General features: G+C 44.7%; 1 protein-coding gene across 7 annotated transcripts in view; it reads right to left on the reverse strand.

Moving 5' to 3' along the window:
- The window catches only part of LOC115174032 (engulfment and cell motility protein 1), a 163,580-nt gene that overhangs the window by 41,393 nt on the left and 102,425 nt on the right, over positions 1 to 19,762 (reverse strand). For all 7 annotated transcript variants that reach the window (XM_029732639.1, XM_029732635.1, XM_029732637.1 and 4 more), the window contains one exon: positions 10,368 to 10,504. In XM_029732639.1, the coding sequence (XP_029588499.1) occupies positions 10,368 to 10,504 (137 nt within the window). The remainder of the gene's footprint in view (positions 1 to 10,367; positions 10,505 to 19,762) is intronic.

Consider the following 19,762-nt stretch of genomic DNA (forward strand, 5'->3'; position numbering starts at 1 on the left):
GGTGCCATTTAGGACACATACAAACCTAACACACACAGTAGGAGAGAAGGACCTTGTAAAGAACAGGAAGGAAATGCAGGACAAAATGTGGTTGTAATACCTTTTACATGCAAAATCTGGTTGACGGAAAATAAAATTCTGACCAAAAAAAATAAGAATCATGAAAACGTGAAAGCCCTTGCCTGTCTTTGTAAGAAAACATACCAGACACAACCAATCAATCACTGTTATGATCATTATTTGGTGAGAGTGCTGCTTTTGGAACCAAGCGCTATAGGAAACATTCTATGACCCACAGACAAACCATGGATGTCACCCATGGTCAGCTGACTACACAAGACAGACAGATGGACATGTCCAGAATGACCATCTGGGACACATGTTCAGAGCCATCTCTATATACAGCTCTGCTGCACATGTTTCTCTGGCATAAGAATGACTATGGCCATATGTGCTGATGGGTACATTGTGACTGTTCTCCAGTCTGGCACAGCAGCAGGCTCTAGAGGCGAAAGAAACGCACACCTATTTAGGCGAGGTGCTGGCTAGTGGAGTAGAACACTTAAAAAATAAAGGAGAGCAGCACACACTAGGAGCTCAGATGCAAAAATATTTATGTCCAACGTTTCGACAGAAAACTGTCTTCATCAGGGTATAATGACAAACACTGCAGGTTGACTCATTTATATAGTGTCAAAAGACACACAGGTGTCTGTAATCATGGCCGGGTATGGCCTGATATCATTGGTTAATTTGCATATATTTAAACAGCATACAAAAAACAAATGGATAGCGTACGATCATAGATACAATTTGGCTACGTAAGCCTACAAACATTTACAATAGCAAAATCACAATAATCACAAGAATGGCTTCAGATCAAAGTCTACATTGAGACCGAAGGGAGCAAGAGTCTTTAAATTAAAGATCCAGGCAGCCTCTCGTTTTAACAATAAATGTCAACGTCACCCCCTCTCCTAGGGAGGGTGACATGTTCGATACCAATATAACGTAGAGACGAGGTCACCTCCTCTCCTCGGGAGGGTGACATGTTCGATGCCAATATAACGTAGAGACGAGGTTCCCCTCTCCTAGGGAGGGTGACATGTTCGATGTCAATATAACATAGAGACGAGGTTCCCCTCTCCTCGGGAGGGTGACATGTTCGATGCCAATATAACGTAGAGACGAGGTCACCTCCTCTCCTAGGGAGGGTGACATGTTCGATGCCAATATAACGTAGAGACGAGGTCACCTCCTCTCCTAGGGAGGGTGACATGTTCGATGCCAATATAACGTAGAGACGAGGTCACCCCCTCTCCTAGGGAGGGTGACATGTTCGATGCCAATATAACGTAGAGACGAGGTCACCTCCTTTCCTAGGGAGGGTGACATGTTCGATGCCAATATAACGTAGAGACGAGGTTCCCCTCTCCTAGGGAGGGTGACATGTTCGATGCCAATATAACGTAGAGACGAGGTTCTCCTCTCCTAGGGAGGGTGACATGTTCGATGCCAATATAACGTAGAGACGAGGTTCCCCTCTCCTAGGGAGGGTGACATGTTCGATGCCAATATAACGTAGAGACGAGGTTCCCCTCTCCTAGGGAGGGTGACATGTTCGATGCCAATATAACGTAGAGACGAGGTTCCCCTCTCCTAAGGAGGGTGACATGTTCGATGCCAATATAACGTAGAGACGAGGTTCTCCTCTCCTAGGGAGGGTGACATGTTCGATGCCAATATAATGTAGAGACGAGGTCACCTCCTCTCCTAGGGAGGGTGACATGTTCGATGCCAATATAACGTAGAGACTAAATCGAGTGGTTTGCTTCCAAAAAGTGGGCCGTAACTGGGTAAGTCGAGTTTTTGTACCTAATGGTGCTACGATGCTCCGAGATACGTAATTTTAATTCGCACTTTATTTTATCCACATAAGTTTTACCACAAGGACAAGTTATAAGATAAATAACTGCCTTAGTGGAGCACGTAATAACACCAGCAGCAGGCTCCAACTGAACCAGAGAGACAGTCTCCATCTCCTAAACAAACACCAGGGAAGTGAGGGATGGTGAGGAGGAGGAGGAGAGGAGGAAGAGAGGAAGGACGTGGGGAATAATCTGTCCCAATTCAATAAAGACTCATTCTCATCTTGTGAAGAGAAAGTGGTGTGTGTTATTGGATATTAGGATTCCTGGCCCAGAGAGGTGTGTGTGTGTGTTTCATTCTCAGGCGAGTAGTTCAGTTCCGTCGGCAAAGGATGATAAACCAACACAGCTTGGAATCACTGTTCCCATTGAATAGCATAACACTGATCTACCATAGCATCTAAAACGCAGACTTCAGTTTTACACTGTGAGCGGGGATATTTAAAAATATATCTATATTTACCCTTTATTTACCTAGGCAAGTCAGGGGGATAGACCTATTGACTCAGATTGAAACCTATGCTTCATTTAGTGAAAATACAGCCCACCCGTGAATATACAGCCCACCTGTGAATAAACAGCCCACCTGTGAATATACAGCTCACCTGTGAATATACAGCCCACCTGTGAATAGACAGCCCACCTGTGAATATACAGCCCACCTGTGAATATACAGCCCACCTGTGAATATACAGCCCACCTGTGAATATACAGCCCACCTGTGAATAAACAGCCCACCTGTGAATAAACAGCCCCCCTGTGAATAGACAGCCCACCTGTGAATAGACAGCCCACCTGTGAATATACAGCCCACCTGTGAATATACAGCCCACCTGTGAATATACAGCCCACCTGTGAATATACAGCCCACCTGTGAATATACAGCCCACCTGTGAATAAACAGCCCACCTGTGAATAAACAGCCCACCTGTGAATAAACAGCCCCCCTGTGAATATACAGCTCACCTGTGAATATACAGCTCACCTGTGAATAAACAGCCCCCTGTGAATAAACAGCCCACCTGTGAATAAACAGCCCACCTGTGAATAAACAGCCCCCCTGTGAATAAACAGCCCCCCTGTGAATAAACAGCCCCCCTGTGAATAAACAGCCCCCCTGTGGCCATCTCATCTCTATGGAGCTGCTGTCTGTGCTGTCTAGTTCTTCTTAATAAATAAGGCATACCTTTATGGCTGCTGAATACCAACTATCAATCACTAAGATCATGTATGTTCAGGTAGAGATACCTCGAAGCAACTGCTATCCCTCTAGATTGCACATTCTGTCTCTTTTACATAGCAGGTGTAAAAGAAAGACCGGACAAGAAGGCGAGCAATGGATTATGGTCATTGCAGTCAATAATAAAAAACACTTGTGCCCTCTCAGTTTTAGGTTTATGTCAGGTTGGCGCAAAATCTGTATCTTCGCCACGCTGTGTCAGCACCATGGACAGAGCCAACCTGTAGGGGGGCTATGGAAAAGCCACTGTGGTGGTTAGGTATATAAAAAGTGGGGAAAACACTTCTCATCTCTGTGGTAGGCTAAGTGAATAACGGGATTCGCCTCCGCCTGTAATATTTGATTTTGATTTATAAGGTTGGGGTCAAGTTTACCAGTCGGGCCCAAGTGAGGACGCCGTGTTGGAGGCTGAACTGTCTCCTTCCTGCTCCTCTGCTGTTCCTATGGGGGGGCTCTGCAGTAGTTTCTGCCCTATGATGGGGTGTGTGAGGTTTTCATCCCGACATGGATTGACACTGAATTGATTATGACCGAGCTCTCTTCACAGCCTGGAGAGGAGAGGGTGTGCGTTAACCCTCTCCCTGGGCTGGGAGAGAAAATGACTGCACCGCAGCATGTTCCTGGGTGTGGCACAGACGTTGTTACTACTGGGGGGGACTAGAGACAACCCCAGTGTCCACCGTGCATCGTTCGGGGGAGAATGCTCCCTTACCTGCTTCAACAAAGGCCCATGCAGGGAAGTTTGTGCCACCGCATCGCCAAAAGGTCAGTGGACAGTGTTTATGGCCAGTGAAAAGTGTTCACCTGCCTCGAGGCAACTGCTATGATGTTCCTTTATCTGCTCCGCCAATCTACATTCACCAAATGGACATACCATGTTGGTCAATACGTACCCAGTGCTAGTTTGCAATGTGCCATTCTGCCTTGCTGTTTGGGTAGTGTGTTTGGGTAGTGTGTGCGTTTAAGGGGGGTGGTTAGAAACACTGACGTGTGATGATTTCAGTTGAAGGGAAAATGACCACTGTTACGTCCTGATGACGTTTGAACTTCCTGCCTACATGTGAGGAACGTAGGGAGCATAATTATTAAATGGCGACATCAGAATAATTCCAATTCCTGACCACTATTTGTTTGTGTCAATTGTTTGTAAATAATTATCAATGACCCGTGAAATAAATATTGATCAATGAAGTTACTGTTAATCCCAACATATTCCACCATTCATTTAGAATGTTTGGTTATGGAAATGTTGATAATTCGTTAATTATAATATACTGTCATGATGTTGCCCTGTTGGGTGAGGTTTATGACCCCTACCTCCATAAATACCAAAACCTTCTCCCTCCACTCTACAGAATGGACTCTTGGAAAGGCCTTTGTTACCCCAGAGAAAGTATGGTAACGTCAAAATGTTGGGGAATGGAACAATATGTCACTTTCTCAACCAGTTGAAAGTGTCCGTTGGTACTTAAAGAATATGATGTCGGATCAGTCATTGTTTTGGGACATTATATCTGATGATAGGACGACATAAATTGTATCTTGGAAAGTCTACACATTCTAGTTATCAGATTCACATGGAATTGTTGTGCAATTTAAATGTTTAAATATGAAACTATTCGTGAAAAGAAGACATTTAATTGTAGCCTCCTAAATAAGATAATTGTTTCATAGTAAAATGTAGGCCCAGTCAGTGGCCACACCCAAGTGAACAGACATTAGTTAAGAACTATGAAACACGCCCTTCTCTCCCCCAGTACAAAAGCCCGTTGACGGAAGTCAACCTTAGTTACAGAAATGTTAGGACTGCTGTCCTAACGATTAAAAAGGTACATTTCACACTGTGTGTGTCCCGACACAAATAAAAACAAGCTCACTCCTGGAAAAAGGGAGCAGGGATACTAACACACTGAATGAGTGCTTATCCCCAATTATAACGTCACCTTCAGGCAGTGTAGTACAGTATACATCCTTAAATGACAGGTGGTATGGAGGTGCTGAGAGCAGAGTACGGAGGTGCTGAGAGCAGAGTATGGAGGTGCTGAGAGCAGAGTATGGAGGTGCTGAGAGCAGAGTATGGAGGTGCTGAGAGCAGAGTATGGAGGTGCTGAGAGCAGAGTATGGAGGTGCTGAGAGCAGAGTATGGAGGTGCTGAGAGCAGAGTATGGAGGTGCTGAGAGCAGAGTATGGAGGTGCTGAGAGCAGAGTATGGAGGTGCTGAGAGCAGAGTATGGAGGTGCTGAGAGCAGAGTACGGAGGTGCTGAGAGCAGAGTACGGAGGTGCAGAGTACGGAGGTGCTGAGAGCAGAGTACGGAGGTGCTGAGAGCAGAGTACGGAGGTGCTGAGAGCAGAGTACGGAGGTGCTGAGAGCAGAGTACGGAGGTGCTGAGAGCAGAGTACGGAGGTGCTGAGAGCAGAGTATGGAGGTGCTGAGAGCAGAGTATGGAGGTGCTGAGAGCAGAGTATGGAGGTGCTGAGAGCAGAGTACGGAGGTGCTGAGAGCAGAGTACGGAGGTGCTGAGAGCAGAGTATGGAGGTGCTGAGAGCAGAGTACGGACGGGGGAAAAGGCACAGGGCTTTGCGAGATGGTGAGATTGGTCAGCATTACCGGGCCTAAGTTGGCAAACAAACACATACAGACAATGCTGTTTCTGGAGAGATGGGTGCCTTTACTGCAATGCTACACAGTGTGTTTGTCCCAAATGGCACCCTATTCCCTAAATAGTGCACTGCTTTTGACTAGAGCCCTATATAGGGAATAGGATGCCATTTGGGACATAGCCAATGACTCACATCATGATGCCTCAAAACAAGGCAGGGTGTTGAAGCTACAGAGGAGATTGGTGGTTAGTCAATTCTGTACACACAACAAATACTACCTCTGTTCCTACAGTAATCTGATGATCTTCTGAAACAGCAACAGTCTACCTTACACTATCCAAGCTACCATTCTGTAATTTCATTTGACAACAGGAAAAAAGGAATGTTCATATGATGCTGTGTACAGTACTAGAATACTGATTGGATTGGCTTAGGTTTCCAATATCACGTGGAGTTGACATTTTCTATGTAATCTGTCAGTCTGGCAAAGAAACCCACAGAGACAGTGACTGAATCAGACTTCCTCAGAGACAGTGACTGAATCAGACTTCCTCAGAGACAGTGACTGAATCAGACTTCCACAGAGACTGACTGAATCAGACTTCCTCAGAGACAGTGACTGAATCAGACTTCCTCAGAGACAGTGACTGAATCAGACTTCCTCAGAGACAGTGACTGAATCAGACTTCCTCAGAGACAGTGACTGAATCAGACTTCCTCAGAGACAGTGACTGAATCAGACTTCCACAGAGACAGTGACTGAATCAGACTTCCTCCGAGACAGTGACTGAATCAGACTTCCTCCGAGACAGTGACTGAATCAGACTTCCACAGATGTGTGTGTGAAGCCAGGAGTTAAATAAGTAGTGAGACCAACTGACGGAGGAGTTCATGTGTATTTCATGTCAGACAACAATGAAGAATTTAATTTGAAAGCCTGGGGAGATGAGCTCAATTCCCATCACTCTCAATCACTCCTAAAATAAGACACGCCTCGAGGAAAACCCATCTGGAGAGACATGGTTGGGTCCCTATGTAGTGCACTACTTTTGATGGGCTTTGGCCAAAAGTAGTGCACTATATAGGGAATAGGGTATCATCTGGGATGCAGCCCATGACTATGCATCTTAAATCAACTTCTGCACATTGAGGCTGGCTTTATATAGGCAGTGGCTACTATAATAACTCACATACAGCCTTATTCTAAAATGGATTCAATTGTTATTTTTTTCCCTCATCAATCTACACACAATACCCCATAATGACATCACAATACCCCATAATGTCAAAGCCAAAACAAGCTTTTAGAAATGTTTGGGGAAAAAAAATGAAATATCAAATTTACATAAGTATTCAGACCAATTACTCAGTAGTCGCTCTGGATAAGAGCGTCTGCTAAATGACTTAAATGTAAATGTACTTTGTTGAAGCACCTTTTGCAGCAATTACAGCCTCGAGTCTTCATGGGGATGACTCTACAAGCTTGGCACACCTGTATTTGGGGACTTTCTCCCATTCTTCTCTGCCAGATCCTCTCAAGCTCTGTCAGGTTGGATGGGGAGCGTTGCTGCACAGCTATTTTCAGGTCTCTTCAGAGATGTTTGATCGGGTTCAAGTCCGGGCTCTGGCTGGGCCACTCAAGGGCATTCAGAGACTTATCCCGAAGCCACTCCTGCATTGTCTTGGCTGTGTGCTTAGGGTTATTGTCCCATTGGAAGGTGAACCTTCGCCCCAGTCTGAGGTCCTGAGCGCTCTGGAACAGGTTTTCATCAAGGATCTTAATTAACTTTTGCTTGGCATTCAGGCCAAAGAGTTCAATCTTGGTTTCATCACACCAGATAATCTTGCTTCTCATGGTCCTTTAGGTGCCTATTGGCAAACTCAAAGCGGGCTGTCATGCCTTTTACTGAGGAGTGGCTTCCGTCTGGCCACTCTACCATAAAGGCCTGATTGGTGGAGTGCTGCAGAGATGGGAGAACCTTTCAGATGGACAACCATCTCCACAGAGGAACTCTGGAGCTCTGTCAGAGTGGCCATCAGGTTCTTGGTCATCTCCCTGACCAAAGCCCTTTCCCCCCGATTGCTCAGTTTGGCCGGGCGTACAGCTCTAGCAAGAGTCTTGGTGGTTCCAAACTTCTTCCATTTAAGAATGATGGAGGCCACTGTGTTCTTGGGGACCTTAAATGCTGCAGAAATGTGTTGGTACCCTTCCCCAGATCTATGCCTCGACACACTCCTGTCTCGGCGCTCTACGGACAATTCCTTCAATCTCATGGCTTGTTTATGCTCTGACTTGCACTGTCAACTATTGGACCTTATATAGACAGGTTGTGCCTTTCCAAATCATGTCCAATCAATTTACTTGACCATAGGTGGACTCCAATCAAGTTGTAGAAATGGAAACTCAATGTCGAATGTCATAGCAAAGGGTCTGAATACTTATGTAAATAAGGTATTTCTGTTTATAATTTTCAATAAATTTGCTAACATTTCTAAATACCAGCTTTCGCTTTGTCATTATGGGTTATTGTGTGTAGATTGATGAAATCAATTTTAGAATAAGGCTGTAATGTAAAGTAATGTAATGTAATGAAAAGATAAAGATGGCGCCGAAGAACATGGCTCACGTTTTACATTCCCCCAACCAATTGTGCAATTTGGTCATTTTTTACATAACAATTTACATAATGTTGCTACTACCGTCTCTTATGACCGAAAATAACTTCTGGACATCATAAAAACGTTTACTCACCGCGGACTGGTAGAAACTTTTTCCGACGAGAATGAGATCCTGCTTTTACTGGAACAGGCCCAGATTCACGCCTGTTTCGTGAAGAAAAGACGCCGGAAAAAGGGACGCAGATCGGGGATCCTTCTGAGAAGCCAGAGGCGAGCGAGTAAACTCCCAATGCCTTCCATTCTCCTTGCTAACGTGCAATCGTTAGAAAATAAAATTGATGACCTACTATTAACATTATCCTACCAATGGGACATTAAAAACTGTAACATCTTATGTTTCACCGAGACGTGGCTGAACGAAGAAACGGAAAATATAGAGCTGGCGGGATTTTCCACGCACTGGCAGAACAGAGACGCTACCTCTGGTAAGATGAGGGGTGGGGGTATGTGTCTAATATTAAAGAAGTCTCGAGGTATTGCTTGCCTGAGGTAGAGTACGTTATGATAAGCTGTCGACCAAGAGAGTTCTCATCTGTATTATTCGTAGCCGTCTATTTACCACCACAAAGCGAAGCTGACACTAAGACCACTGTCAACCAACTCTATAAGGCCATAAGCAAAGAAGAAAATGCTCACCCAGAAGCAGCACTCCTAGTGGCCTGGGACTTTAATGCAGGCAAACTTAAATCAGTTTTCCCAAATTTTACCAGCATTTCACATGTTCAACCAGGAAAAAATAAATCCTAGACCACCTTTACTCCACACACAGAGATGCATACAAACCTCTCCCCCGCCCTCCATTTGGAAAATCTGCACCATCGAGAGCATCCTGACCGGTTGCATCACCGCCTTGTATGGCAACTGCTCGGCATCTGACCGTAAGGTGCTACAGAGGGTAGTGTGAACGGCCCAGTACATTACTGGGGCCAAGCTTCCTGCCATCCAGGACCTATATAATAGGCGGTGTCAGAGGAAAGCCCATCAAATTGTAAAAGACTCCAGTCACCCAAGTCATAGACTGTTTTCTCTGCTACCGCACGGCAAGCGGTACCGGAGCACCAAGTCTAGCACCAAAAGGCTCCTCAAAAGCTTCGACCCCCAAGCCATTAGACTACTGAACAATTCATAAAAATCGCTACTGGACAATTTATATTGACAACCCCCCCCCCCCCCCCCCCCCCCGTACACTGCTGCTACTCACTGTTAGTTTGTTACCTATGCGTAGTCACTTCGCCCCCACCTACCTGTACAGATTACCTCAACTAGCCTGTACCCCCGCACCCTGACTCGTTACCGGTGCCCCCTGTATATAGTCTTGTTATTGTTATTCTTATTGTGTTACTTTTTATTATTACTTTTTATTTTAGTCTACTTGGTAAACATTTTCTTCTTCTTGAACTGCACTGTTGGTTAAGGGCTTGTAAGTAAGCATTTCACGTATTCGGCGCATGTGGCAAATAAAGTTTGATTTGATTTTGATTTGATTTGATTAATGTAACAACATTTGGAAAAAGTCAAGGGGTCTGACTACTTTCCGAATGCACTGCATGTCCAGACCGGAAAACACCACTTGACATGGGACATAATACACTACAGTAGTTTTCCTATACGAGCTGACAAATCTAATAAAATAAAAAAAGCCATACTGGATCTGCAGGATTTTGTTCAAGCCCTAAACAAACACACCTGTTTCAGCTAATCAAGGTCCTGATTAGCAGCTGATCAGTAGAATGATCAGGAGAATAATCCTGCAGCAGGGTAACTCTCCAGAAAGAGGGTTAGCTACCCCTGCACAAGTATTGCCGTTTGAAAATGAATACAATTTGCCATTTAAGTGGCCCCAGGCGGGAATCGAACCCATGATCCTGACATTGCAGGCACCATACTTTAGTAACTGAGCCACAGATTCCAACCTCACCTTGTTGAAGTCTTCGCTGGTGGCCCTCATCTCCTTCCAGGTCTTGTTGAGCAGCTGGATGCAGATGCAGAAGAACTCTTCAAAGGAGCGGTCATGGGTGAAGAACATGGGGTGGAAATCATGACAGTTCTCACTGGCTGAAAGGACAGAGGTGGAGAGGAGGGTACAGTCAGAACATGTGTTTTAGAGAGAGAGAGGATTGTATAGTCAGAACATGTGTTTTAGAGAGAGAGAGGAGGGTACAGTCAGAACATGTGTTTTAGAGAGAGAGAGGAGGGTACAGTCAGAACATGTGTTTTAGAGAGAGAGAGGAGGGTACAGTCAGAACATGTGTTTTAGAGAGAGAGAGGAGGGTACAGTCAGAACATGTGTTTTAGAGAGAGAGAGGAGGGTACAGTCAGAACATGTGTTTTAGAGAGAGGAGGGTACAGTCAGAACATGTGTTTTAGAGAGAGAGAAAGGAGGGTACAGTCAGAACATGTGTTTTAGAGAGAGAGAGAGGAGGGTACAGTCAGAACATGTGTTTTAGAGAGAGAGAGGAGGGTACAGTCAGAACATGTGTTTTAGAGAGAGTGAGGAGGGTACAGTTAGAACATGTGTTTTAGAGAGAGGAGGGTACAGTCAGAACATGTGTTTTAGAGAGAGAGAGAGGAGGGTACAGTCAGAACATGTGTTTTAGAGAGAGGAGGGTACAGTTAGAACATGTGTTTTAGAGAGAGGAGGGTACAGTCAGAACATGTGTTTTAGAGAGAAGAGGGTACAGTCAGAACATGTGTTTTAGAGAGAGGAGAGGAGGGTACAGTCAGAACATGTGTTTAGAGAGGGAGAGGAGGGTACAGTCAGAACATGTGTTTTAGAGAGAGAGAGGAGGGTACAGTCAGAACATGTGTTTTAGAGAGAGAGAGGAGGGTACAGTCAGAACATGTGTTTTAGAGAGAGAGAGAGGAGGGTACAGTCAGAACATGTGTTTTAGAGAGAGGAGGGTACAGTTAGAACATGTGTTTTAGAGAGAGGAGGGTACAGTCAGAACATGTGTTTTAGAGAGAGAGAGAGGAGGGTACAGTCAGAACATGTGTTTTAGAGAGAGAGAGGAGGGTACAGTCAGAACATGTGTTTTAGAGAGAGAGAGGAGGGTACAGTCAGAACATGTGTTTTAGAGAGTGGAGGGTACAGTCAGAACATGTGTTTTAGAGAGAGGAGGGTACAGTCAGAACATGTGTTTTAGAGAGAGGAGAGGAGGGTACAGTCAGAACATGTGTTTTAGAGAGAGGAGAGGAGGGTACAGTCAGAACATGTGTTTTAGAGAGAGAGAGGAGGGTACAGTCAGAACATGTGTTTTAGAGAGAGAGAGGAGGGTACAGTCAGAACATGTGTTTTAGAGAGAGAGAGGAGGGTACAGTCAGAACATGTGTTTTAGAGAGAGAGAGGAGGGTACAGTCAGAACATGTGTTTTAGAGAGAGGAGGGTACAGTCAGAACATGTGTTTCAGAGAGAGGAGGGTACAGTCAGAACATGTGTTTTAGAGAGAGGAGGGTACAGTCAGAACATGTGTTTTAGAGAGAGGAGAGGAGGGTACAGTCAGAACATGTGTTTTAGAGAGAGAGAGGAGGGTACAGTCAGAACATGTGTTTTAGAGAGAGAGAGGAGGGTACAGTCAGAACATGTGTTTTAGAGAGAGGAGGGTACAGTCAGAACATGTGTTTTAGAGAGAGGAGGGTACAGTCAGAACATGTGTTTTAGAGAGAGGAGGGTACAGTCAGAACATGCATTTTAGAGAGAGAGAGGAGGGTACAGTCAGAACATGTGTTTTAGAGAGAGAGAGGAGGGTACAGTCAGAACATGTGTTTTAGAGAGAGAGAGGAGGGTACAGTCAGAACATGTGTTTTAGAGAGAGAGAGGAGGGTACAGTCAGAACATGTGTTTTAGAGAGAGAGAGGAGGGTACAGTCAGAACATGTGTTTTAGAGAGAGGAGGGTACAGTCAGAACATGTGTTTTAGAGAGAGGAGAGGAGGGTACAGCCAGAACATGTGTTTTAGAGAGAGGAGAGGAGGGTACAGCCAGAACATGTGTTTTAGAGAGAGGAGAGGAGGGTACAGCCAGAACATGTGTTTAGAGAGAGAGGAGGGTACAGTCAGAACATGTGTTTTAGAGAGAGGAGGGTACAGTCAGAACATGTGTTTAGAGAGAGAGAGGAGGGTACAGTCAGAACATGTGTTTTAGAGAGAGGAGAGGAGGGTACAATCAGAACATGTGTTTTAGAGAGAGAGAGGAGGGTACAGTCAGAACATGTGTTTTAGAGAGAGGAGGGTACAGTCAGAACATGTGTTTAGAGAGAGAGAGGAGGGTACAGTCAGAACATGTGTTTTAGAGAGAGAGAGGAGGGTACAGTCAGAACATGTGTTTAGAGAGAGAGAGGAGGGTACAGTCAGAACATGTGTTTAGAGAGAGAGAGGAGGGTACAGTCAGAACATGTGTTTTAGAGAGAGGAGAGGAGGGTACAATCAGAACATGTGTTTTAGAGAGAGGAGAGGAGGGTACAGTCAGAACATGTGTTTTAGAGAGAGAGAGGAGGGTACAGTCAGAACATGTGTTTTAGAGAGAGGAGGGTACAGTTAGACCATGTGTTTTAGAGAGAGGAGGGTACAGTCAGAACATGTGTTTAAGAGAGAGGAGAGGAGGGTACAGTCAGAACATGTGTTTTAGAGAGAGAGGAGGGTACAGTCAGAACATGTGTTTTAGAGAGAGGAGGGTACAGTCAGAACATGTGTTTAGAGAGAGAGAGGAGGGTACAGTCAGAACATGTGTTTTAGAGAGAGGAGGGTACAGTCAGAACATGTGTTTAGAGAGAGAGAGGAGGGTACAGTCAGAACATGTGTTTTAGAGAGAGAGAGAGGAGGGTACAGTCAGAACATGTGTTTTAGAGAGAGAGAGAGGAGGGTACAGTCAGAACATGTGTTTTAGAGAGAGGAGAGGAGGGTACAGTCAGAACATGTGTTTTAGAGACAGGAGAGGAGGGTACAGTCAGAACATGTGTTTAGAGAGAGAGAGGAGGGTACAGTCAGAACATGTGTTTTAGAGAGAGGAGAGGAGGGTACAGTCAGAACATGTGTTTTAGAGAGAGGAGAGGAGGGTACAGTCAGAACATGTGTTTTAGAGAGAGAGAGGAGGGTACAGTCAGAACATGTGTTTTAGAGAGAGGAGGGTACAGTCAGAACATGTGTTTTAGAGAGAGAGAAAGGAGGGTACAGTCAGAACATGTGTTTTAGAGAGAGAGAGAGGAGGGTACAGTCAGAACATGTGTTTTAGAGAGAGAGAGGAGGGTACAGTCAGAACATGTGTTTTAGAGAGAGAGAGGAGGGTACAGTTAGAACATGTGTTTTAGAGAGAGGAGGGTACAGTCAGAACATGTGTTTTAGAGAGAGAGAGAGGAGGGTACAGTCAGAACATGTGTTTTAGAGAGAGGAGGGTACAGTTAGAACATGTGTTTTAGAGAGAGGAGGGTACAGTCAGAACATGTGTTTTAGAGAGAAGAGGGTACAGTCAGAACATGTGTTTTAGAGAGAGGAGAGGAGGGTACAGTCAGAACATGTGTTTAGAGAGAGAGAGGAGGGTACAGTCAGAACATGTGTTTTAGAGAGAGAGAGAGGAGGGTACAGTCAGAACATGTGTTTTAGAGAGAGAGAGGAGGGTACAGTCAGAACATGTGTTTTAGAGAGAGAGAGAGGAGGGTACAGTCAGAACATGTGTTTTAGAGAGAGGAGGGTACAGTTAGAACATGTGTTTTAGAGAGAGGAGGGTACAGTCAGAACATGTGTTTTAGAGAGAGAGAGAGGAGGGTACAGTCAGAACATGTGTTTTAGAGAGAGAGAGGAGGGTACAGTCAGAACATGTGTTTTAGAGAGAGAGAGGAGGGTACAGTCAGAACATGTGTTTTAGAGAGTGGAGGGTACAGTCAGAACATGTGTTTTAGAGAGAGGAGGGTACAGTCAGAACATGTGTTTTAGAGAGAGGAGAGGAGGGTACAGTCAGAACATGTGTTTTAGAGAGAGGAGAGGAGGGTACAGTCAGAACATGTGTTTTAGAGAGAGAGAGGAGGGTACAGTCAGAACATGTGTTTTAGAGAGAGAGAGGAGGGTACAGTCAGAACATGTGTTTTAGAGAGAGAGAGGAGGGTACAGTCAGAACATGTGTTTTAGAGAGAGGAGGGTACAGTCAGAACATGTGTTTTAGAGAGAGGAGGGTACAGTCAGAACATGTGTTTTAGAGAGAGGAGGGTACAGTCAGAACATGTGTTTTAGAGAGAGGAGAGGAGGGTACAGTCAGAACATGTGTTTTAGAGAGAGAGAGGAGGGTACAGTCAGAACATGTGTTTTAGAGAGAGAGAGGAGGGTACAGTCAGAACATGTGTTTTAGAGAGAGGAGGGTACAGTCAGAACATGTGTTTTAGAGAGAGGAGGGTACAGTCAGAACATGTGTTTTAGAGAGAGGAGGGTACAGTCAGAACATGCGTTTTAGAGAGAGAGAGGAGGGTACAGTCAGAACATGTGTTTAGAGAGAGAGAGGAGGGTACAGTCAGAACATGTGTTTAGAGAGAGAGAGGAGGGTACAGTCAGAACATGTGTTTTAGAGAGAGGAGAGGAGGGTACAATCAGAACATGTGTTTTAGAGAGAGAGAGGAGGTTACAGTCAGAACATGTGTTTTAGAGAGAGGAGAGGAGGGTACAGTCAGAACATGTGTTTTAGAGAGAGAGAGGAGGGTACAGTCAGAACATGTGTTTTAGAGAGAGGAGGGTACAGTTAGAACATGTGTTTTAGAGAGAGGAGGGTACAGTCAGAACATGTGTTTTAGAGAGAGGAGAGGAGGGTACAGTCAGAACATGTGTTTTAGAGAGAGAGAGGAGGGTACAGTCAGAACATGTGTTTTAGAGAGAGAGAGAGGAGGGTACAGTCAGAACATGTGTTTTAGAGAGAGGAGGGTACAGTCAGAACATGTGTTTTAGAGAGAGGAGAGGAGGGTACAGTCAGAACATGTGTTTTAGAGAGAGGAGGGTACAGTTAGAACATGTGTTTTAGAGAGAGGAGGGTACAGTCAGAACATGTGTTTTAGAGAGCGGAGGGTACAGTCAGAACATGTGTTTTAGAGAGAAGAGGGTACAGTCAGAACATGTGTTTTAGAGAGAGGAGAGGAGGGTACAGTCAGAACATGTGTTTAGAGAGAGAGAGGAGGGTACAGTCAGAACATGTGTTTTAGAGAGAGAGAGGAGGGTACAGTCAGAACATGTGTTTGAGAGAGAGAGAGAGAGAGAGGAGGGTACAGTCAGAACGTGTGTTTTAGAGAGAGAGAGAGGAGGGTACAGTCAGAACATGTGTTTTAGAGAGAGAGAGGAGGGTACAGTCAGAACATGTGTTTTAGAGAGAGAGAGGAGGGTACAGTCAGAACATGTGTTTTAGAGAGAGAGAGGAGGGTACAGTCAGAACATGTGTTTAGAGAGAGAGAGGAGGGTACAGTCAGAACATGTGTTTTAGAGAGAGAGAGAGGAGGGTACAGTCAGAACATGTGTTTTAGAGAGAGAGAGGAGGGTACAGTCAGAACATGTGTTTGAGAGAGAGAGAGAGGAGGGTACAGTCAGAACATGTGTTTTAGAGAGAGAGAGAGGAGGGTACAGTCAGAACATGTGTTTTAGAGAGAGAGAGGAGGGTACAGTCAGAACATGTGTTTTAGAGAGAGAGAGGAGGGTACAGTCAGAACATGTGTTTTAGAGAGAGAGGAGGGTACAGTCAGAACATGTGTTTTAGAGAGAGAGAGGAGGGTACAGTCAGAACATGTGTTTTAGAGAGAGAGAGGAGGGTATAGTCAGAACATGTGTTTTAGAGAGAGGAGGGTACAGTCAGAACATGTGTTTTAGAGAGAGGAGGGTACAGTCAGAACATGTGTTTTAGAGAGAGGAGGGTACAGTCAGAACATGTGTTTAGAGAGAGGAGGGTACAATCAGAACATGTGTTTTAGAGAGAGGAGAGGAGGGTACAGTCAGAACATGGGGTGGAAGTCATGACATTTCTCACTGGCTGAAAGGACAGAGGAAAAGAAGAAAAAGGATGGTAAGCCTTGTGTTTGAGAGACAAATTGTGACGTTTGACATTAATGTTCTCTCTACCAGAGACTTTTACACTGGATGTTTGGATTTTAGGTGGGAAACGCAATTATCTAAAGATCTTGCAACAATTTACAGGTCAACTGGCAAATGCTCAAGTTCGGCATTTCATTTTTAGGTTTTAAGGAGGCATCAGGGGATCTGAGGTTTAAAGACCTGAGACTGAACCCGCCTTTAATTAAATGAAGAACTCTTGCATGATAATCTATACATACATAATCCCTGAGGTTATGAGAACAAAGACGTATCAAGCCCGGTTATCAAACCAAAGCTAACCAACCCCTCGCCTGGCATGGAGGCAATTAGCAAACACTGTTCCATTGAATATTTTCACAACGCTTTATATCTGCATACTGCATACTTGTATTTTAGATTCACTTGTCTTTCATTTTTTATTCACTGATGTTGCATCCCTGAATTTCAGCCTCTAAGACTGCCATGTGAGTACCGGGAACATGAACTTCAACTGGACTACGTCCCAAAAGGCACCCTTTTCACGAAAAAGTGCACTACTTTGGACCAGGGCCCAAAGGGACACACCCTAATCTAAAGTCAGTTGTATAAGAGCCATGAGTACAGAGATTCCCCATGGGTCCAGATATACAGTAGCTATACACGTTGCCCCCTTATGATGAACTAAGACACTTCCATTCAGTTGATTATAGAATGAAAGCAATGGTGGGGGGCACACACGCTTGGCTCACGTTCCAGCCATACTTCAATACCCACATGGATGGCTGACTCATTCCTACACAGTTTGGACATGTATAGGCTTAAGTAGTGGGTGTATGCGTGTGTGAGAGCGCGGGATCGGAGCGCCATGTCTATGTCCAAAAGGCTCCTTAAGAGCTTCTACCCCCAAGCCATAAGACTGCTGAACAACTAATCAAACGGCCACCCAAACTATTTACATTGACACCCCTTTGTTTTTACACTGCTGCTACACTCTGTTTATTATCTATGCATAGTCACTTTACCCCTACCTACATTATCAAATTACCTCGACTAACCTGTACCCCTGCACATTGACTTGTACCGGTACCCCCTGTATATAGCCGTGTAACTGTTATTTTATTGTGTTGCTTTTTGTTTCATGAGCTGAAATAAAAGATCCCCAAAATTTTCCAGATGCACAAAAAGCTTATTTCTCTCAAATTGTGTGCACAAATGTGTTTACATCCCTGTTAATGAGCATTTCTTATTTGCCAAGATAATCCATCCACCTGACAGGTGTGGCATATCAGAAGCTGATTAAACAGTATGATCATTACACAGGTGCACCTTGTACTGGGACTTGAAAGGCCACTCTAAAATGTGCAGTTGTGTCACACAACACAATGCCACAGATGTCTCAAGTTGGGGGAGCATGCAATTGGCATGCTGACTGTAGGAATGTCCACCAGAGCTGTTGCCAGAGAAATGAATGTACATTTTAGAGAATTTGGCAGGCCACATGTAACCATGCCAGCCCAGGACCTCCACATCCAGCTTCTTCACCTGCGGTATCGTCTGAGACCAGTCACCCGAACAGCTGATGAAACTGAGGAGTATTTCTGTCTGTAATAAAGCCCTATTTTGGGGGGGAAAAAAATCATCCTGATTGGCTGGGCCTGGCTCCCAAATGGATGGGCCTATGCCCTCCCAGGCCCACCCATGGCTGCAACCCTGTCAAGTCACGTGAAATCCATAGATTAGGGACTAATGATGCTTTTTATTTATTTTTATTATCCCTTTTCACCCAAATTTCGTGATATCCAATTGGTAGTTACAGTCTTGTCCCATCGCTGCAACTCCAAGCCTCAATGCTTCTTGACACACTGCTCGCTTAACCTGGAAGCCAGCTGCACCAATGTGTCGGAGGAAACACCGTCCAACTGGCAACCGTGTTTGCGTGCATGCAACCGGCCTGCCACATGAGCAGCTAGATCTCAATGAGACAAGAACATCCCGGCTGGCCAAACCCTTCCTTAACCTGGACGACACTGGGCCAATTATGCGCCAACTCATGGGTCTCCCGGTCGCGGCTGGCTGCGACACAGCCTGGCATCGACTCCGGGTCTGTAGTGACGCCTCTAGCACTGAGATACAGTGCCTTATATCGCTGCATCACTCGGGAGGCCCCTAATGAATTTATTTGAATTGACTGAATTTCCTTATATGAACTATAACTCAGTAATTGTTGAAATTGTTGCATGTTGCATTTATATTTTTGTTCAGTTAACATTACACATTTCCCTCTCTGTTCAATTTGTCTGGTTGCATGTGCCAGATGATAGCCTTCTATACTGGTTATTCTTCAGGGACTGGGCTCCCTAGTCTGCCTGCCTACAGACACAGTTCACAGGGAAAGTTCTCAATGATCCAGAACGTGGAACACACATTATGGGCCTTTTCTGTTAACATTTCCACATGCATCTACAACAGAGACGAGACAAAGAGTTATTCTCCTGTACTGTGTGAGAGGTTGAAGGCTCTGAATACTGCACAACTCTGATGGGAGGCTGTGTGAGAGGTTGAAGGGTCTGAATACTGCATGACTCTGATGGGAGGCTGTGTGAGAGGTTAAAGGATCTGAATACTGCACGACTCTGATGGGAGGCTTCATGTGGTGATTAAAGGGAATGGCTCCTTCCTTCTCCCTCCTTCTCCTCCTTTCCAACCTCTTTCCTCCCTTGTTCTCATCCTTTTCCTCCCTTGTTTCCCCTCCTGTCCTCAGCCAATGGTGTGGCCAGAGAGCTAATCTAACTGTTTCCTGAGGGAGCTCCATTAGAGTGCATTAGACTGCATTACATACACTGGGAGGGAGAAATCACTGTGTGTTTATTGGGTTACCGGATTCATCATAAACTCCCCACTGAGAGGGAAATTTTGTTTCTCAGCTCAATCCATCTACCGTGCCTTCAGAAAGTATTCATACTCCTTGACTTATTCCACATTTTGTTGAGTTACAGCCTAAATTTAAAATGGATTAAATATATATTTTCCCCTCACACATCTACACACAATACCCCATAATGACAAAGTGAAAACATGTTTTTTGAAATATTTAATTTACATACAGTACCAGTCAAAAGTTTGGACACACCTACTCATTCAAGGGTTTTTCTTTCATTTTACAATGTTCTACATTGTAGAATAATAGTGAAGACATCAAAACTATGAAATAACACATGGAACCATGTAACCAAAAAAAGTGTTAAAATATATTTTCTCTTTTAGGTTCTTCAAAGTAGCCATCCTTT

The sequence above is a fragment of the Salmo trutta genome, chromosome 34, assembly GCF_901001165.1.
Source record: "Salmo trutta chromosome 34, fSalTru1.1, whole genome shotgun sequence".
Classification (NCBI taxonomy): Eukaryota; Metazoa; Chordata; class Actinopteri; order Salmoniformes; family Salmonidae; genus Salmo; species Salmo trutta.